Source organism: Adiantum capillus-veneris, chromosome 19 (genome assembly GCF_014529385.1).
Source record: "Adiantum capillus-veneris isolate H3 chromosome 19, ASM1452938v2, whole genome shotgun sequence".
NCBI lineage: Eukaryota > Viridiplantae > Streptophyta > Polypodiopsida > Polypodiales > Pteridaceae > Adiantum > Adiantum capillus-veneris.
The window spans coordinates 87,966,743-87,987,524 of NC_140949.1; the positions used below are offsets into that span (position 1 = coordinate 87,966,743).

Below are 20,782 nucleotides of genomic sequence, written 5' to 3' on the forward strand. Positions count from 1 at the left end.
TCCACAGGGCTTTGAGCAGCAGTTCTAGAGCTGTGGTATCAAGGTGGATGGCATGGGCAAGGGGCTGTTAGAGCAGGTTGAATAGTTTGGCTGCTACAGAAGGTTGTCTGTGTGGAGAATAGGATGCTATAGGTGGGGTAGGATATCATGCATATGTGATCGAGAGAATGAATGAAAATGATCAACAAATTCAGGCAATTGCAGAGCCAGTTTATATATTATGAAGGGGTACCCATCAAGGTATTTTAAATAATAACTCCAGGCCATGGTAAAATTTCAAGTAAAAAGGGTGTGTGTGTGTGTGTGTGTGTGGTGCTGCCAACATGGCTGGAGCAAAGGAGTGCTGAATGGAAAAGTTTAGTTTTCAGGGTTTCCAATGGCGATTAGGCATTTTTGGGTTGATATAGGGTGAGGCTTCACCTTATCTTCTACATGTAGGAGCTTCATGAAAATAACTCAAGTGTGAGCCAGGTTGTTCTGGCTAACATTCAGTGTTTTGTTGCTTTCAGGACAGTGGAGCTCATGTTTGAAAAATATAGACCGCCTGCTCTTTTTCTTGCCAAAAATGCTGTAAGTTTTTGCAGTCTGGTTCTGTCTCATTTAACTAAAGGGATACTGGAAGAAGGTGTTTTCAATGCACAAACGCTTTTAACAAGTTTCCTTGGAGCTTAGTAATGTAGCGTCTAAATTTACTCATGTTTTCTGTTTTCCATGTTTTTCTTGCAAAGAAACATCTACATAAACTATACACTCAAGCCATTCGAAAGTTATTGTGGCTGCTGGCTGCATAGGGATATTGCGCACAGGCTGAAGAGAGCTGCAGGTGTTTTGTCTGTGCCATAGGTCACGATATCTAGTCTAAGGAGGTATGTGTTGCTGCATGGCGACGGTGCAGGGGGGACTGAATGTGTTTTGGCCACATATAGGTCACAAGATCTAGGTGCAAAGTTATTGGAGAAAAGTTATCACACTGGTAGGTAAAGGACTACATACTTGCATCACCCTTATCAATACGATTTCAGATTGTCAAGTGTTACCCCTTTGAAGAGGACGGTGTTTCAGGAGGTAGCTAGGTCGTTTGCTGAAGCGACTAGATAGATTTTACATTGGCCTGGGTAGCATCTCATGGTGACACAATTACTATTTGGCCTGCTACAACGCTCTTTGATCATGCCCTAGTTTCTTTGCATTTGAGATTGGAGACTTCCTCTATAGATGAGGATCACGCACACCTGACTTGGTGTTACACGAAACTTCATTATCTCAGCCGATTCAGGATGTTTGGACATGCACTGGCTCTGCTGATCCAGCATCTCAATTGGCTACAGGCATCATTGCGTCTTCCCAGGCTTGCAGACAGACAACTGCAGAGATTCGATGAGGCCTCTTCGGCAGGGAACATAAGTGACAGGACCGTTTGAGTTGCATATGCTGGCAGCTCGAGGAGTTTTCAGGAGATGAGTTTCTGGGTGAGTGCGACGTTGACACTAGAGAGACTCTTAGTTACATTCAAAACTAAGAAATTTAAATTCGCCTATCATTCTTCCGTATCGACATGAATATCCAAAGCAGATAGGATGAATACGGATTTCTTTGCACATTTCTGGGAGCTTCCCAAGGGGACTTCTATTAGGGCCTTACGAGATTGGGATTTCCTGACTTGAAAATATGCACAATCGTAGACATACTCCAAGTCTCAGGGAAGCCTTCATACATGGCTCGATCAAACATCATAGCCAGGAGCTCTGCAAGCATATCTCTAGCATGGATGAAGTGCTCTGCTACCAGACCATCATGATCATGTGCTCTCCATGTCTTCGTCCTGTCAATGGCTTTCCTTACCCTCTCGGCAGTAAAGAAAGAAATGTCTCCGGGCATGTCTCTAGTGGGTCCGGCAGAGGTGGTTGCCCTGATGCTGTGTAGAGAGATGTGGCATATTCCCCCCATGTCTCAGTGGAGGTGACCGCTGGTGGTCGTGAATGCTCGTGGAATAGCCTCCATGCTTCGCCTGAGTTTTGACTTCTGAATAGCTGATACAGATCCTCTCTAGCTGAGATAGATAAGCCCTTTTCTTCCGTCGCACTAGGCGGCGAAAGATAATCCGTGAGTGTCTATGTGTGGTAATTCCCATGAGCACTTCCCTCTGTAGTTTGATCCTCGTCTCTCTACACTCCTCATCATACCGGCTGTTGTGGGGCATGCTCCCAGATTGTCTCTGTGTAGGCTGGCTGTGGGGGTATGCCTCTGATGCTGCATGATGGAGCGTCTCTATCAGTATCTGAGTGAGTTTATCTAGTGGCCGTCCCGGCTCCTGGGTGCATAGCTGCGTGTATATCTTATCCATATACACAGAATCCGTCTCCCTCATGAAGGTATACCGAGTGTGTGTGGGGACCTCTCCTAATGGAGCTGTGCTGAACTGAAACGTCAGGGTGAAAGACAAGATAGCATGCTACTCCAATTGGCCTAGTGCCCACCATGAAATCCTGAAAGAATGGAATGAGACCTGGCTGGGCCATAACATAACCCATTGTGCTGGCACCATGTTGGTGTGGAAAGCAAGTAAAACTGCAAGCTGTCGAAAATCTTTGTAGGCCATTCAAAATGGCCAATCTATGTGCGGTTCCCATATCTATCAAGTATTCGCCATACTCAGTGTCTTGTGATAGTCTGGATAGACCCATCTCTGTAACATCCAACTCCCTAAGCATCTCCTTGGAAGTATCATAAAATATTGTCTGGTGGTGGGCAGTCCTAGCATTGAAATCCCCTAGTATGATAATGTCACCATCCTTGGAAAACTCCCATATGTCATTATCCAAAATAGCAAAGGGGGATTGTCCTCTAGGTGATGCATATACTTACGTACTTGGAGGAAAGTAACAGATAGCAATGTAGAGGTATCTGCCCATCTCTGCCCTGAGCCTCACCCACATGTACCTAGCCGGTTCATCTTTGCGCGCTATATATATCAATGGTTGCAACTCCTCCCTGAATAGAATTGCCACTCCCCCTGAGCCCCGTCCTCAATGCTCCAATTTGGTCTCCTGTCTGCAGGCTATCTCCCCTATATATCCGCTCACGCGTGGCATGGATTGCCCAGGGGCTTGATGCGTCTTAGAGTAGAAAATGATGTCTCTCCCTGTGAAGCTATCCTCAAAGGCCCCTACATCAAGTCGAAGTGACCCATTACAATTCCAGGTTGCCATCTTTAGTGTGGTCCCATAGGTCTCGCACCGTCATGCGGGGCATCACTCCAATATGACCACCTTTCCATCCCTGTAAAACGAAATCTTCCCCTTTTCCCTTGCTGCTCTAATTTCCGGCATTACTTCTTGCATATGAGCAATCTGCAAGAGCGTGAGGTCAGCTCCAAGAAAGATGCCAGTCTTCTTTAGAGTCAGTCTCTTCTTTAAGAAGTCCTTCGCTTCCATGGAGGGGAAGTGGAGAATGAGTGCCCTTTCCTTTGAGGTTTCTCCGTTGCTCGCACTTTTCTTAATGCCCACTCTCCAAGCCCTCCTATGCGTCTGCTCGTTGATCCCCACCAGAGTTATGAGTTCTTTCACCTCTACATTCACATTATCTTGGTCTATGAGGCCACATATCCTTAGTGTAAGGCCCGAACACACGTCTCCTTTGCTCCTCTTCTAGTGTCAAGTTGATGATGGTTGGTGTGGGGGTGGGGGTTATTTCCTTGCCTTTTCCTTTCTTGACAATCTCGATCCATTTTTTGGCCTTTTCTGCTTTTTGTTGGGTCTTTGTGATGACATCTACCCACGAGGTCATCATTTCTTCTTGTTGCTCCCCACCTTCTTTGATGGCCCGCACTTCTTTCTTAATCGTGTCAAGCTGTTCAATTACTGAGGGTTGAAGCTATCCCTCTTTGAGGACATTTTGCGATCGCACCTCTGCAAGCTCTTTCTTGAGTAGTGCGATTTCCTCATCTTGGGCCTTTGCGCGATCCTCGATTGTATGTATCGTGCTTTCCTGTCCTGCCACACGCGCGTTGATAATAGTACCTAGGAGGTGGTGGTTGATCTTGCTGGTGGACTTCCTCAATTCTTCTTTGCATTTTTGGATGGCATTTTCCACCGGGTCATCCTTGCCATTTTGCTTTCTCATGATTGAAAGGCCGCAACAAGAGAGGGAGAGGGGTACAGAAGTGAAGAAGAGTTTTTCTTTTTCCCTCTCTCTGTCTCTCTACGCAGGCAGAGACTCTCTACCCTTTCTCTCTCTACACTATTCATCTCTCTCTTGTCCTCTACTTTATTTGGTATATGTATGTTGATGAGGTCTCTGATTATATTGGCAGAGGAGGAGATAGAGGTGCTCAGCTTGTAGGGACATGGATCCCTCTTTTATTGTATGCTGACGATATCGTGTTGATAGCGGACTCACCAGAGGGTATGTAGAGACATTTGGACGCATTGCATAGTTTTGCAGGGGATAGTGGATTGTCTGTCAACCTTGGTAAAACCAAGGTCATGGTATTTAATACCACGCCACAGTGGGTCAGGAGATCAGCACCTACATTCACATATGGTCAGGACAGTATGGAGTACACTGATACATACACATATCTTGGGGTGGTATTTAGTGGACCGAGGTTCACACTAAAAGTGGCAGTAGACACTAGATTGACTAGTGCCTATGGAGCCCTAGGCGGTTTAGAGAGGATTTGTTCGCAGGTTCAGTTCCAGAACCTCGAACAAAACTCCGGCTCTTCGACACTTTGGTCACTTCAGTTATGCAGTACGGGGTTCAGATTTGGGGACCATCTGTTGACAATGCTGGATGGAGTAATATGGAGAGGCCCTTGGTATCTATGATTTCTAGGCTGATTAGAGCCAAGGCCTCAGTTCCACATAACATCCTACGAGCGGAGTTGGCTGCCCCACCTATGGAGATTGAGGCACTTACCAGATCAGTATCATTTGTACACAGCTTATGGGACACCACCAGGGACAGATATGCTAGGCTTGCTCTTGAGTTATGCAGACAGCTGGCATTACAGGGAGATACATCATGTTGGTATGCACAGATGAGCTCATGGTGTTAGAGGCATGGTTTTAGCATGGACAGGCTGCCCCCTTTCCAGTACTCTCTTGATGCACCATCTTTGGCTCTTACACGGATGGAGATTACTAGACACATTGGGCAGGATCTTATCCAGCTTGATTCCAGGAGGACATGGATAGAGCCATCACGGGAGTTGGGTACGAAGAGGGCTTTCTATAGAGAGCATCTTCTCCAACTCACGACAGATGGATTTGTCACACGGCCCAGCTACATGGACACACATCTATCTCATGGGTTACGATGTGCCATAGGCCAGATACGCACATCTTCACACCAGCTTGGGATTGAGACAGGTAGATTCAGAGGCATACCAGCAGACAATAGGATATGTCAGTTATGCCATGCAGAGCTAGAGACAGAGTTTCACTACATATGTCACTGCACAATCTACTATGAGATACGTGGACGCTTTCACTGTTTATTCAGAGATGGTTTTGACTCGTTCGATAGAGTCATGAGATATCAGGATCAGAGATGTTTCTGATTATTTCTACTTGAGATACAGAGACATAGAGACTCTATTGAGAGGGCACAGACAGAGACAGTCCTAGAGACGCATCTCAGATTTCTTTAGTCCGAGTACCACAAAGGCAGAGGGCCATCACCACAGAGGCAGAGGGACCACCACCTCAGAGCTCGGTCCCCACCCATACACACACCAGTGGTACTCTCATTGACCGAGCTATAGAGTTGGGGAGATCGAGACGACCACGACTGAGGAGGGGAGCCACGCAGCACCGACGGAGATTGCGGCAGAGGATCCACAGATTCTAGCACGACACCCAGAGTGTCGATCAGGATAGGCTTCATGCTGCTGCTATCCAGACGCCCACGGCTACGGAGGACTACACAACATTGGCGGAGGCTGCATCAAAGGATTCGGATCACTTTGGCCCGACATGCACGACGCCCGGTCAGACTACTGACCATGGAGGAGATTGATGAGATCCGCCAGTGACCGATGCTGGATCTCTTGTGATCTAGCTATCCCAGCTAGCTGCTTAGTTCACACCTAGTAGTTTAGAATTCCATAGTATTTTATTGTGACATTTGTCATTTCATTTTTGTCATCTTGTTACTCTGACTTTGTATCAGATCCACCACATTGTAACTTTCTGGTCTCATAGGTCACTCTGGCCTTTTGAAGACGTTAATATAACATTTCATTTCATTTCATTTCTACTCAACTTTCCCCCCCTCTTTCTCACTGTACGCCACTTTTTTCCCCCCCCTCTCTCTCTCTCTCTCTACACAATCCCCCCCCCCCCCCCCCCCCCCCCCCCTTTCTCTCTCTCTACGCTACTTTTTCCCCCTCTTTCTCTCTCTATGCAATTTTTCTTGCAAGGAGAGCATGAGGGACCAGCAGGGGGTGGGGGCAGGGGCACGGCAGCAAGGAGGGGGGGAAGCGTGTGCGGGCAGCAGGGAGGGGGGGCTAGGGCAGGGGCAGGGGCAGGGGCAGGGGCAGAGAAATGAAATGAAATGAAATGTTATATTAACGTCTTCAAAAGGCCAAAGTGACCTATGAGACAAGAAAGTTACAAGGTGGTGGATCTGATATATACAAAATAACAAAATAACAACAATACAAAACAAAGATATATACTATGGGATCCTAGCCTGGTCAATGTGAACTAAGCAAAAATGGGCGGCTTGCTGGGATAGCTAAATCACAGGAGATCTAGCATCGGTCGTTGGCGGATCTCATCAATCTCCTCCATGGTTAGTAGTCTGACCGGGCGTCGTGCATGCATGGCCAGAGTGCTCCGAATCTTCTGACGTAGCCTCTGTCGATGCTGTGTAGTCCTCTGCAGTCGTGGGCGCTTGAATTTCCCCAGAGCGACGCATGCCTGGCCAGAGTGCTCCGAATCTTCTGACGTAGCCTTCGTCGATGCTGTGTAGTCCTTCGCAGTCGTGGGCGCCTGAATTTCCCCAGTTCAGTCGCTCGGTCGATCAGTGTGCCTCTGGTGTGAGACGAGAGGGAGCTCTGTTGTGGGAGTGGCTCCTGCGGCTGTCCCGTGTCTGCTCTGAAGAAGTCTGTGATCCGTCTTTGAGACTGGCTAGCCTCGCCACTCATCAAGCTATCTCTGTGTCTGCGGGGAGAGAGAGAGAGAGAGAGAGAGAGAGAGAGAGAGAGAGAGAGAGAGAGAGAGAGAGAGAGAGAGAGAGAGAGAGAGAGAGAGAGAGAGAGAGAGAGAGAGAGAGAGAGAGAGAGAGAGAGAGAGAGAGAGAGAGAGAGAGAGAGAGAGAGAGAGAGAGAGAGAGAGAGAGAGAGAGAGAGAGAGAGAGAGAGAGAGAGAGAGAGAGAGAGAGAGATGAAATGAAATGAAATGCTATATTAACGTCTTCAAAAGGCCACAATGACCTATGAGACCCAAAAGTTACAAAGTGGTGGATCTGATACAAAGTCAGAGTAACAAAATAACCTAACAACAGTACAAAACAAAGATATATACTATGGGGTCCTAAGTTGGTCTATGTGAGTCAAGCAAAAAACTAAGCAGAATAATGGGCGGCTTGTTGGGATAGCTGAATCACAAGAGATCTAGCATCGGTCGTTGGCAAATCTCATCAATTTCCTCCATGGTAAGTAGTCTGACCGGGCGTCGTGTATGTCTGGCTAGCGTGCTCCGAATTTTCTGTTGTAGCCTTCGTCAATGCTGTGTAGTTCTTCGCACGCGGGCACTTGGATTTCCCCAGTTCAATCGCTCGGTCGATCAGTGTGCCTCTGGTGTGAGACGAGGGAGAGCTCTGCTGTGGGAGTGGCTCTTGCGGTTGTCCCGTGTCTGCTCTGAAGAAGTGTGTGATCCGTCTTTGAGACTGGCTAGCCTCGCCATTCATTAGGCTATCTCTGTGTCTGCGCAGCTCGAGCAAGAACAAACCCAGGCATCTCTGATCTTCGTATCCCATGACTCTTGAGAGCGGTCCAAAACCCTCTCTGAACAAGCAATGGAAGCGGCCTCGTATCTCATAGTAGACGGGGCAGCGGCATGTATAGTGTAGCTCTGTCTCAGGTTCCATGTTACATAAGGGGCATGTCCTGTCCTCTGTTGGTACTCCGCTGTATCTCCCAGTCTCAATCCGCAAGAGAAGATGTGCGTAACTGGCCGATAGCACATCGTATCCCATGAGACAGGTGGGTATCCATGTATCTGCGTCTCGCCACAAAACCATCTTCTGTAAGCTGGAGGAGGTGGTCTCTGTAGAAAGCCATCTTCGTGCCCAGTTCCTGTGCTGGTTGTATCCATGTCCTCCTGGTGTCTAGCTGGGTCAGGTCTTGGCGGATGAGCTTGGTGATCTTTGACTGTGTAAGAGTGAGAGATGGTGCATCCAATGAGTACTGGAATGGTGGCAGCCTGTCTATGCTGAACCCATTTGCCTGAAACCATGATGTCATCTCCCCATACCAGCATGTTGTATCTCCTTGTATGGCTAGCTGTCGAGAGGATTCGAGTGCTATGCGAGCATATATGTCTCTAGGAAGTGCCCATGTGCGGTTTATGAAGAAGACTGATCTGGTGAGCGCCTCCACCACAAGAGGGGGGGCCGCTAGCTCTGCTCGGATAATGGCCCGTGGTACTGATGCCTTGCTTCTAATGAGCCGCGAGATCATAGAGACGAGAGGTTTCTCCATGTTCCCCCATCCGTCTGAGCGACCCGGCCTCCCGTGGTGATCCAGTGAAGGTCCCCATATCTCGGTTCCATAGAGCAGTGCTGAAGCCACCAAGGTGTCAAAGAGCCAGAGCTTCGTCCGGGGCTCCTGAAACTGAACCTGCGAACACATCCTCTCCAATCTACCCAATGCTGCGTGGGCTCTAGTAAGTCTGGTCTCTGCTGCTCTTCTGAGTGAGAATGCAGGTCCGCTAAAAACCACTCCAAGGTAAGTGTAAGCGTCTGTGTACTCCACCGTCTCCTGGCCGTATGTGAATGTAGGTGCTGACCTCCTGATCCACTGTGGGGTGGTATTAAACACCATAACCTTGGTTTTACCGAGGTTGACAGACAAACCACTTTCGTGGGCAAACGTATGCAAAGCATCCAATTGACGTTGCATTCCATCTGGGGATTCGGAGATCAACACTATGTCATCAGTATATAACAAAAGTGGAATCCATGTCCCTGCCAACTGAGCACCTTTATCCCCATCATTGTCAATGTAGTCAGAAACCTCATCCACATACATACCGAAAAGAGTAGGAGAGAGCGGGCAGCCCTGCTTCACCCCAATAGTGGAGTGAACCGGTGTAGAAAGTCCCTCCGGGGTGCGTACATGCCCTACTACTGATCTATACAATGCCATGACCCCCCAAATGAGTTCTGTGGGTACTCCCATTTTCTGTAGTGTGCGCATCAGTCTAGCTCTGGGGACCGTGTTGAAAGCTTTGCGGAAGTCCACAAAGCTACAATAGATCCGTCTCCCATGAGATCTGCCTTCTTCGATGATGGCCCTGAGTTTTAGGATATGGTCAAGAGTAGAGAAGCCTCTCCTGAATCTTGCTTGCCCAGTTGCACGTATCCCTTCCCTCTCTGCCCATCTACTCAGCTGTTGCTCCAGAATGGATGCATACAACCGTGCCAGTGTGTGCCCAATCATAATAGTGCGATAATTCCCAGGGTCCATGGGGTCTCCTGATTTGAAGATAGGTATGATTGTAGATAGGCTCCAAGAGTCTGGTAGGCCCTCACACATGGCCCGGTTAAACATAACTGCCAGAAGCTCTGCTAGTAGGTCTTTGGCATGCATGAAATGCTCAGCGACTAGGCCATCATGATCATATGCTCTCCCAGTCTTCATCCTGTCAATAGCTTTCTTCACCATCTCAGCGGTGAAAAAGACACATGCGTGTGGGCATGGATCGGGGGGGTTGGGGAGGGCCGGCTGTCCATGTACTGTGTACAAAGATGATGCGTACTGCCCTCAGGTCTCTGTGGAGGAAATAGCAGGGGGGGGGGGACTGCTCATGAAAGAGCCGCCACGCCTCACGCGAGTCCAGACTCAAGAATAGCTGATAAAGGTCCTGCTCGAGTCGAGCCAAAAAAGCCCTCTTCTTCCGCCGCACCAGGCGTCGGAAGTCAATCTGTGACTATCTGTGAGTGACGTCCCCCAACAGCACCTCCCTCTGAAGTCTGGCTCTAGTCTGGCGGCACTCCTCATCGTACCAACTGTTCTGAGGCATGCTCCCTGATTGGCGGCTCTACTCAGGCTAGGTGTGTGGGTATGCTTCTCGTGTCAGTATAGTAGTTAGCTCTTCCAGAGGTCGCCCCGGGTCCTCAGTGCATAAGCGTCTGTAGATTCCGTCCATGTATACAGAATCTGTCTCCCGTGTGAATGTGTAGCGAGTAGGGGCTGCTACTCGTGGCGTGTGTGCTACACTGAACTGGAAGGAGATGGTCATCGACACCAGAGCATGATCCACTGCCACCCCGATCGGTCTGGGCTCAACTGTGAGATCCTGGATACTAGAGATGATATTCGGCTGTGCCATGACATAGTCCATTGTGCTGGCTCCATGTTTGTGTGGGAAGCATGTAAAACCTCCCGCAGCAGGAAATCTCTGTAGGTCGTTCAAGATGGCCAATCCATGTGCGGTGCCCATGTCTATCAGGTGTCGCCCATACTCAGTATATTCCACATCGTGTGATAGTCTGGACAGGCCGGTCTCTACAACATCTAGTTCTCTTAGCATCTTCTCTGAAGTATCATAAAACACTGCCTGGTGATGGGCAGTCCTAGCATTGAAGTCCCCTAGGATGATAATGTCACCCTCCCTAGAGAACTCCCATATGTCATCATCCAAAATAGAGAAAGGGGACTGTCCTCTGGGTGATGCATAAACTGATGTACTCGGGGGAAAGTAGCAAATAGCTAGGTAGAGATATCTGCCTGTCTCTGCTTTCAATCTCACCCACATGTACCTAGCTTGCTCATCCCTGCGGGCTATATGTATCAGTGGCTGCAGATCCTCTCTAAATAACACTGCCACTCCCCCCGAGCCCCGCCCTCTATGCTCCGAGCGTGTCTCCTGTCTGTAAGCTGCCTCCCACCTGTATCCACTGATGTGAGGCATGGATTGCCCAGGGGCCTAGTGTGTCTCAGAGTAAAAGATGATGTCTCTTCCAGTCATAGTTACCAGGAACGGGAAACCGGAACGGGAACGGGAAACGGGAACGCGGAACAAAATGCCATTCCCTGTTACAAGTACTCACGTTTGAAACACGGAACGGGGATTCGGAACGGGAACTTGGAATGGGAACGGGGAACGGAGACCTGAAAACGGCCATTCCTTGTTACTATGCTTCCAGTAAAGCTATCCTCAAAGGCACCCACATCAAGACGCATAGATCCATTGCAGTTCTAGGCAGCTACTTTGAGTGTGGTCCCATAAGTCTCGCACTGTCATGTGGAGCGTCGTTCTAGTATTACCACTTTTCCGTCCCGGTAAAAAGCGATCTTGCCTTTGTCCCTTGCCGCTCTAATCTCCGGCATTACTTCCTGCATATGAGCGATCTGCGAGAGGGTTAGATCATCCCCGAGAAAGATGCCAGTCTCTTTAAGAGTTGGTCTTTTCTTCAAGAATGTCTTCTTTGCTTCCATGGATGGAAAACGGATGATGAGTGCTCTTTCTTTTGAGGTTTCTCCACTGCTTCCATTTTTCTTTATGTTGCCCACTCTCCATGCCCTTGTGTGCGTCGGCTCATGAATCCCCATCAAGGTTGTGAGTTCTTTTACTTCTTCGTCCACATTGCGTTTGTCTTTAAGACCGCAAATTCTCACATGCAAAGCGCGCACCCTTCTCCTTTGCTCCTCCTCTAGTGTCTGATTAATGATGTTGTTGGGTGTGGGCGTGGGCGTTATCTCCTTGCCTTTTCCTTTCTTGGCCACCTTGATCCATTTCTCGGCTTCGTCCGCCTTCTGTTGAGTTTTGGTAAGAACATCCACCCAAGAAGTCGTCATTTCTTTATGCTGCTCTTCTCCTTCTTTGATGGCCCGTACTTGCTCCTTGATCGTGTTGATTTCTTCGATTACTGAGGGTTGCAGGTCGCCCTCTTCCAGTGTGTTTCTTGATCGTGCTTCGACGAGCTCTTTCTTGAGTGACGCGATCTCTTCCTCTTGGGTCGTCACTCGGTCTTCCAGCGTGCTTATCTTGCTCTCTTGGATCAGCATGCGTCCTTCGAGTATGTTTATTGTGCCCCAGAGGTTGCGGTTCAGCTTGGTCATGATCTCCGTCATCTCCTCTTTGCATTTTTGAATGGCATCCTCTAGGGGGTCGGCTTTATCGTTCATCTTCCTCATGTTTGATCGCCGTCCGCAAGGGAGTTAGGTGTACGTGTGCACCCACCTTAGCAGCGGACGCGGCGGCTGGGAGTCACTGGATGTACGTGTGCACCCACACTGATGGCGATCGCGACGAGTGGTGGAGCACGAGGCGGTGTGGCCAGGTGCCCTCAATATGCTCAGTTGTGTGTGTGTGTGTGTGTCTCGAAAACAAAAGTGAAGGAGGGGGGGGGGGGGGGGGGGGGGGGGTGAATTATGTTAGAGATGAAATGAAACGTTATACTAAAGTCTTCAAAAGGGCATACTGACCTATGAGGCCCGAAAGTTGCAAAGTGGTGGGGGCGGGGCCAAAGAGAGAGAGAGAGAGAGAGAGAGAGAGAGAGAGAGAGAGTTTTGATGAATGTGTGCAGGTTTTAACATCTTTTGCCACTGGCCGAGCCACATCTTTGGTTGTTGACTGGTACAAATTAGCAAGTTACTTTGAATAGATTCTGAGCAAGACCAGCAAGAATGCATACTCCAGTGTCTATACATGTAGCTGACTTTTGTTGCTTTGGCAGTGGAGGTGGCTCAACAACAGTTGCTGCAGTCCATGATGGTTATGTACTTCAAAAGGTTGTACTTATGTTTTTTGGGCCGAGCAGTGTTTTTTGGGCCGAACAGTATATTGGCTATTATAAGCTTTATTGGGAGATCTGTCAAGTGAGTTTTATCCTGCTTGGTTGTTGGTTTGAATACCAAAAGATTCAGGAAAGCTATCTACTCCAGAGTAGTTTTCTGAAACAGCCTAATGTTGCTTGTAAATTATGAGCTTGAAGTCTGATACTGACCGAGATGATATGCACAGGGTATTGTGACATCTCCGATTGGTGGGGAGGTGCTGACAGATTGCTTGTTGAAGACCCTCGAGAACAAAGGAGTTGTGGTGGGTGCACTATTTGCCTCTCTCATGATTTACAAATTGTGGTAACTTTGAAGTTGATGTAGTCAAAGTATTGCTGGGACAAATCAAGGCATGATTTAGAAGATTTCAATTACATCTTTTGAAAAGGTTAACCTATGTTATTTGTGCAGATGAAATTCTCTCTTCCTGCATTTTTTTCCCATTGGAAATCTTAACTTTATTATCAGAAGGCAGATTGTTTGCTGCAAGTAGAAATTTGGTCATCTGAAGACTGAAAAGCATGTTTTTGTTAGTTGTGAAGCTATTTAGGATCGAGTGGAAGAAAGTGTTTTGTGGCATTGCTGCTGCTGCTCATGCTCCTGCTTGCCTTAGCCATCGCCATCGCTCTATTCAGCCCCAGCTCCCCCTCGCGCTGCCCTGCCCTACCAGCCCCGCCTCACTCCCGCCCCCCCTCCCCGCGTTGCCCTGAGCTGCCCGCCCGTCGCGCGCTGCCCTGGGCTGCTCGACCGCCCCTCATCCCCCCTTCCTCGTGCTCCCCGCAGCCTGCCCATATTCCCCCCACCGCCACCTCGAGTCTTCTTTCGTTGTTGGTGCACGGAGACACTGACTCGCTTCGTTCGCATTAACGCCCTCGACCCCCCTTCGCTCGCCTTCGCAGCAGCCAACAGACACAGATGGAGGATTTTGCTCGGCTACAGAGGGACTCCATTGCAGCCCCCTTGCCGACCCCGCAGAACCCACCATCCGACTTGCTCTTTTGCCGACAGAGCAAGCGAGCTTAGAGGCAGAGGTGGAGCGCCTTCAAGCCACCTCTGTTATTTGCAAGATTCTCGGCACCGGACCTAGCAGAGGGGAGGTGCGCGATCTCCTTTAGGCCCGCCTTCTTGCAGAGGTGGGCAAGATCCTCGATGTTCAGATTCTCGGACGTGGCTACTACCAGATAGAGTTTTAGACTCCTGAGATGGTATCCAAGGTCATTGCAATGAGCCCCCTGGCCATCCGAGCAGTTTGAGCACACTTTCGACAGTGCCGCCAGGGTTTCGACCCAGCTACCGACGTTCTTGTCGAGGAGGTAGACCTGCCCATCTCAGTCTGCTTCCTTGGCCTGCGGAGGGAGTACCTTCTGCTCCTTTCCAGGACAGGCTCAGCAATTGGGGCTGTCCTGGAGACACCTCGTACGGTAGTCTTTGTAGCTGCTAGACGGCAAGCATCCCCACAGTACGTGTTCTGGTTCGGGACATCCACACTCTCTCGAAGGTCGTCCTACTACCTCGGGTGAGTGGAGGTTGGTTCCGTCAGAGCGTGGAGTATTCGGGCCTCCCGAATCAGTGTTTCATTTGTAGACTGATGGGCCATTTGGCAAAGGCCTGTCCTCGCAGGAGACCTTGACCCATAGTGCATGCGCAGCCTCCCAAGGCTGAGCATGCCCAACAGCCAGATACACAAGACGCACAGGCTGGTACCTCGATTGAGACCAGCGATGAGACAGCTGACGGTTGGCAGCAGATGCCTAGCCGCCGCCGACAGGGGCGGGCTCGCCCGGTGGCCGATCTTTTGCAGCTCAACAACACTGGGTTCCGACTGGGAACCGTTTTGACCCCCTTTAGCAGGACCCGCTTGAGGAGGCCCCGCCTACTTCAATTCCTCCACCTCACCTCCTCCTCCCTCAGACGTTGCCGCTCCGCCTCCCTCGCCTCCTCCCCCTCCCCCTCCCCCACCTCCACCTCCGCCTCTCGTCCCTCCTCTCTCCCCGGTAAGGTCCACAGCCTCATCTCCCGACCCCTCCTCTCTCCTTGGTAAGGTCCGCAGCCTCATCTCCCGACCCCTCCACCACTCCTCCTCAGACGTAGGGGACTGGACACGTGTATGCCGCGAGGGAATTTCTTGGTAGTTCTTTCGCTACGAGCCGTGTGGCTCGAGAGGGACAACCCCACCTGAGGCCGCCTTTTTTGGTGCAGACTTCTCCTCTTGCAACAGTACCTAGAGGTTTGACTAGCTTTGACTTTCATAGACGCTGAGACTTCTTCAACTACAGCTTCACACGGTTCATGGGTGAGTCTTCTCCTGACCTGGAGGAGGCTTGCTTTCAAGTCCACGTTCTCTTTCTTGCAGCTAGAGGCATTGAGGCTTTGGACACAGCAGTGGGTTTCTCCTTTCCGCTGTGCGGTAGGGATCCCACAGAGTGGACCCAGCACACAGTCCTTGACTGGCTCCAGGTTCAGGCTATTGAGTTCTCACACCACACAGGGGACTTAAGGGTGACAGATCTGGTGCAGACACTTTGGCCTCTTGCCAAGTTCAGCATTTCGCCTCCAGATGCAGCGGGTTGCAGGCAGAGGGGTCCTCCAACATGTTGAAGTCAACCCCCAATGCACCATTGCTCTGCCTACGGCAAAGACTATCTCACGAGGACGTGGCAACTGCTAACCTTAGTTGTTGGTTTCTTTCCAATGATTTTTGTTTTATTTTTTGAGACCCTCTTTTTGAAGTAGCAAACGGTCGGACATTGTATGGCCAATGTGAACGGTAGTTTCACCCGCAGACGGGAAGTGGTCGGCACTGGAATTCGTATACTAAGAGGATGTCTAGGCTCAGAGCAAGATCATGTAGGTCCCCCCGTCGCACTTAGCAAGTTGGTGCAAACTAGGAAGTGAACTCAGAAAAGGCATAAAATCAAGGTGGGACTACCAACAGAAAGTATCCGACAATTGGGCCACATTGCACTTTTAGATGCGGTCCCAATGAGGATAGATGGTCAGATGACCAGTGGAAGCCAAACGGAATCATTTCCTAAAATTTAGGGAATTGCTATTTTGGGCCGTGAAATGTGTCCACGTCATTACCTCCGGTATGACTAGGGGAACATTTTACAACTCTGCCACGAAGTCAACTGAGCAACCAGTCGGGAGATTTTTAGGCGGCAAACCCAAAACGGGAAAATGCTTGTAAATGTGCCAAGTGGCACATTTTTGTGCACTTGCCTCATGCATCAAAAAGTGGCGCTGAATTTATAGCTGGGAGGTTCATTTCACAGGTTAAGAGCTATGGAGTGCTTTCTTTCCCTCTCATGTACAGTGTGGTGCTAGGAGTGATGCCCCGCACGCTACACACTGCTCTCTCTCTCCCCTACGTGCAGTTATGTGATGCCCCACAAGAGGGCTCTTCATTTGACTGATGTACAGCTGTGTGGTATCATGCATTTGTGCTGAGGCAAGAGCCTCCTTGAGTAGTAAGAGGGGTAGCTAGCTGCTACCCAAAGCAGGCACCGGTGAGGGTCATAACCTCACCGTATAGGTGCGAATTCAGCGCTGTGTATGCACTGTAAATTGACTGTTTTTCAGCCATACGGACGCCAGAACCCTTGGGAATCGTGCCCCACTGGCAGAGGAAAGCCAAGGGACTGTTTGAGGCTGAAAACAGGGAAAAACCAATAAATACAGCGTGCTGAATTTACTGTTTTTGAGCAGGAATCAAAGGGTATACGCCAGTGGAAGTGAGTTCTAGCAAGGGAATTGGTTTCGCGCAAGTTTTGGGGCTGTTATGTTGCCGAAATTTGGCCAAATCAGGTAGTATCTAGTGGGATACAGGTAAAGGATTCCCAGGACTCTACTTTGTAATTTACCCTCTCAAAGAATAAAGAAATACGGAAAGGGGCGCCAATTTTGGGGCCTACAGGTTGTCGGCGTCTGCTTGGAGCATTCTAGCTTTCGAGCCGTGTGTGTGCTTAAGTGTTAATTCCCGTCGCAGGTTTCCTTTGCACGTTCTCTATGTGTGTGTCTAAAGTAAAGAATTTCGGGTGAAAGCCAAAGCCTACCGCCCCACGGGCCGGTTTCAGACTCTACAATACGAGACCAAAACTCTGCACGTGCACTTGCCACACTCGGCAGATAGATGTTTAAGAAGCCCATGAGGCAACCCTGAACCTGCATAGTAATCCACTAAGCCCTGCCTGGCACAATAATCCTTCTACCCACAATGGCCTGCTGCAAAGAATCCGTAATAGTCATACATACCCCTCCCTGGATGCCTCCAGGTCCAAATGCAGCGGACCAAAACGTCTTATAGCGACCATGCAAAATCTGACCACACCGTCTAATGCGGCTCTCACAAAGATGATCCTCGTGTAGCATAAGAATGTCAATCTCACCACCCACAAGGAATCTCTGAAGCTCCTGACGCAGCGGACCCCTCTGACGCTAAAAATGGGGCCCTCCTAATCCCTGCACATTCCATGAGATAATCCTCATGGAGTCGGTGAGAGAAAACAGATGCTGCCACGGCAGCCTATCTTTGAGGCCGGTTTGGATGGGGAGTAATACGCATCCGAACGACCTCTACACAAGTGCGAAAGGAGTGACTGTCCCGCCCAGGCCCACGTCAAGCGTGCAGCCTGAAGGGCTATGCAGAGTAATAAAATGTTCCCCTGGTCATTTCGAAGGTAATGACGCAAACACATTTCACGGCCCAAAATAGCAGTTCCCTAATTTTTAGGAGATGCTTCCGTTGGGCTCCCACTGGTCATTTGACCATCTATCCTCATTGGGACCGCATCCAAAAGTGCAATGTGGCCTAACTGTCGGATACTTTCTGTTGGTGATCCCACCTTGACTTTATGCCTTTATTGAGTTCACTTCCTAGTATCCACCAACTTGCTAAGTGCGACGGGGGGGACCTATATGATCTTGCTCTGAGCCTAGACATCCTCTTACTGTATGAATTCCAATGCCGACCACTTCCCGTCTGTGGGTGAAACTACCGTTCACATTGGCCATACAATGTCCGACCGTTTGCTACTTCAAAAAGAGGGTCTCAAAAATAAACAAAAACCATTGGAAAGAAACCAACAACTAAGGTTAGCAGTTGCCACGTCCTCGTGACAATAGCATACGTACAAATGAGTTGTGTCGAGCATATGGCAAAGTCAACGGTTTGAAAGCCCTAATTTTCTTTGACCCAGGAGCAACAGAGAACTTCATCCATCCACAATTCTTGAAGCAGATGGACTTTGATTATGATGCAGAGGGAATTGAAGCTGAGCTAGCCACAGGGCAAACTCAGAAAGTAGTACCACTCATTGGTTCTCTTCCAGTGACTATCCAAGATTATCATGGAAAAGCCGATTTCCACATTATGAAGTTGGGCAATTGTGACGTTCTATTAGGCATGCCTTGGTATGACAAGAATGATGCGACTCTCCAGGTTCAGAACCGAACCATCACCGTGATGCAGAAGGGCAAGCCAGTCGTCCTCAAAGTTCGGTTGTCCGAACAAAACCCTGAATGAACTCTCTAATTGTTTTATAGTTAGATACTTTTGAACTTTGTTTGAGAAAGTATGGCTTGCAAGGGATGGTATCTGTTTTGAACCTATCTTGGTGCCGATTTGAAATGTTTGACTTTGGTTTTAATACTGGTTTCAATGATTGGTGATTTTACTCCCGGGTGGAGGGTGAGAAATGATGTTTGAGAATGCTTGTTCATACTCATGGCCCGGACCCTTGTGGTTATGTGAGGGGGGAGTATTGAATGATTGAAAAGTGTTGTTTTTACTCATGGCTCGGATCCTTGTGGTTATTTACAGGGGGAGTATTGTTGTTGTTACTCATGGCCTGGACTTGCATGGTTATTTACGGGGGGAGTATTAAGAATTCTAAGCAATGGTTACTCTCAGCACCTCCAAACGACGCAGGCTGCGGTCTGGGGGCGTTTGGTTGTAAAAGGCCTCTATATCTCATGGCACGGACCTTTTTAGGTTATTTGCGGGAGGAGTGATGAGGGAGTTGTTGAACAGCTCATGGCCCGGACCTTTTTAGGTTATTTGCGAGAGGAGTGATGAGGGAGTTGTTGAACAGCTCATGGCCCGGACCTGGATGGTTATTTGCGGGGGGAGTGTTCATCGACGGCTTTATGTTTCTATGACTTGTAACATGCATATGTGAGCATTTGTGTTGCATTGTGATGTGCCAACCAGTGAATATTCCTAATTGGATGAGATTGCCCGGGTATATAAGTTTAGTGTATCAAGACATTCGTGTAAGATCATTACGGTCTGGAAGTGATGGCTGGCTTTACTACGCCGGAATATCAAGAGTTCCGATCTGGACGAAAGGAGAAGCCAACTCCTTGATCAAAAGAGCCGAAAGGAGAAGCTAACTCCTTAACAAAAAGAGCAAATTGATTGTCCCTCGGAAATTTTTGAGCTAACTTGAGTTGTTTTGCAGATATGTTGTAATCACGGACAATTACTCTCTTTCATCAAGGGAAGATGTCACAAACTGCTGACATGTCAAAGCCCTGAAGAAGGGAGCCAACTTGCAGATGTCGGCCGAGGGGCTTAAACCCTAAGAAGAACAAGTAACAGAAGAAGAAGTCCTACCAACTTATGGGGATCCCGTCCGATGGGGTCCCAAGTGACATAAAGGATTAAAATAAAGCAAGATCCACACACACACACACACACACACAAAAAGGCTGGTGCAGGAGCTGATGACGTGGCAATTGTACGGAAATTCCAGAAATTGTGCTGACATGAGGATGTGGCAGACTGTATAGATTTCCGCGTTTTGCGTTGACTGCTGTACGGAATTCCGTGATTTACGCTGGCAACTTTTAGGCATTGCTTTTAGGCCAGAAGCTTTTGAGTTTGAAGGCTTTTCATAGGCCAAGGGCCTTTAAATATGTGCTAAGGGCTCATTCTCTGGCATGCTTTTTGGAGAAGGTGCAGAGTCTCGAGTACCGGCTTGTACTATGTTGATGCAATATAAAGATATACCGAAAGGGGCTCCAAGGGTTGGGGCCAATACTCTCTGGGGTGGAATTCCACCACTCCGTGTCGTGTGGCGTCTCTCTTTCAGTTCAGTTGTTATTGAAGTGCTAAAAGTTTGTTCAGTCTGTTTTTTTCTATTGGCACGTGGTGCCCGTCTTGTGACACGGACAACACGAGTGAGGGTCTGATTTACTTCATTCCCAAGGAGGGTGGCTCCTTGGATGCGATTCGACAGTGGCGGCCCATCACCATCCTCAACTCAGCCTACAAAATTCTTGCCAAGGCTCTGAGTTTTAGGATTCAGCCACTTCTAGAGAGCATTATACATGGGACACAGATAGGTTTTGTCAAGGAGCGTAGTATCCTTGACAACATCTTTACGTTTTGGGAGGCATTTGCCCTCGCTCGCCTCCGTTGTGAGGATCTGGTGATAGTTCTTCTCGATTTTGAGAAGGCCTATGATAGAGTTGACTGGGACTTTTTGGAGGGCACTTTACGCAGGATGGGCTTCTCAGATGCATGGATCAAATGTGTGTCAGCTCTTTACAGACGGGCACACAGTCAGGTACTTTAGGCAGGTGGTAGAGGAGATCGCTTCATGCTCACACGTTCGGTCAGACAGGGCTGCCCTCTTGCCCCCTTCCTCTTTCTGTTCTATGCTGAGGCGATGAGCAGATTTTTGGTTTCACAGCAGGTTGGTCTACGTGGCTTAGTGCTCCCTACGGGGTGACGAGCTACTGGATGTTGAGTTTGCAGACGAC

At 49.0% G+C, this 20,782-nt stretch overlaps 1 protein-coding gene across 2 annotated transcripts in view; it reads left to right on the plus strand.

Moving 5' to 3' along the window:
• ARP4 (actin-related protein 4) overlaps window positions 1-20,782 on the plus strand; it is a 65,883-nt gene that overhangs the window by 39,228 nt on the left and 5,873 nt on the right. Inside the window, exons 6-9 of one of the 2 annotated variants that reach the window (XM_086490889.1) lie at window positions 510-570; window positions 12,763-12,812; window positions 12,913-13,054; window positions 13,200-13,277. In XM_086490889.1, the coding sequence (XP_086347015.1) occupies window positions 510-570; window positions 12,763-12,812; window positions 12,913-13,054; window positions 13,200-13,277 (331 nt within the window). The remainder of the gene's footprint in view (window positions 1-509; window positions 571-12,762; window positions 12,813-12,912; window positions 13,055-13,199; window positions 13,278-20,782) is intronic. The other variant, XM_086490890.1, reaches the window with a different exon arrangement.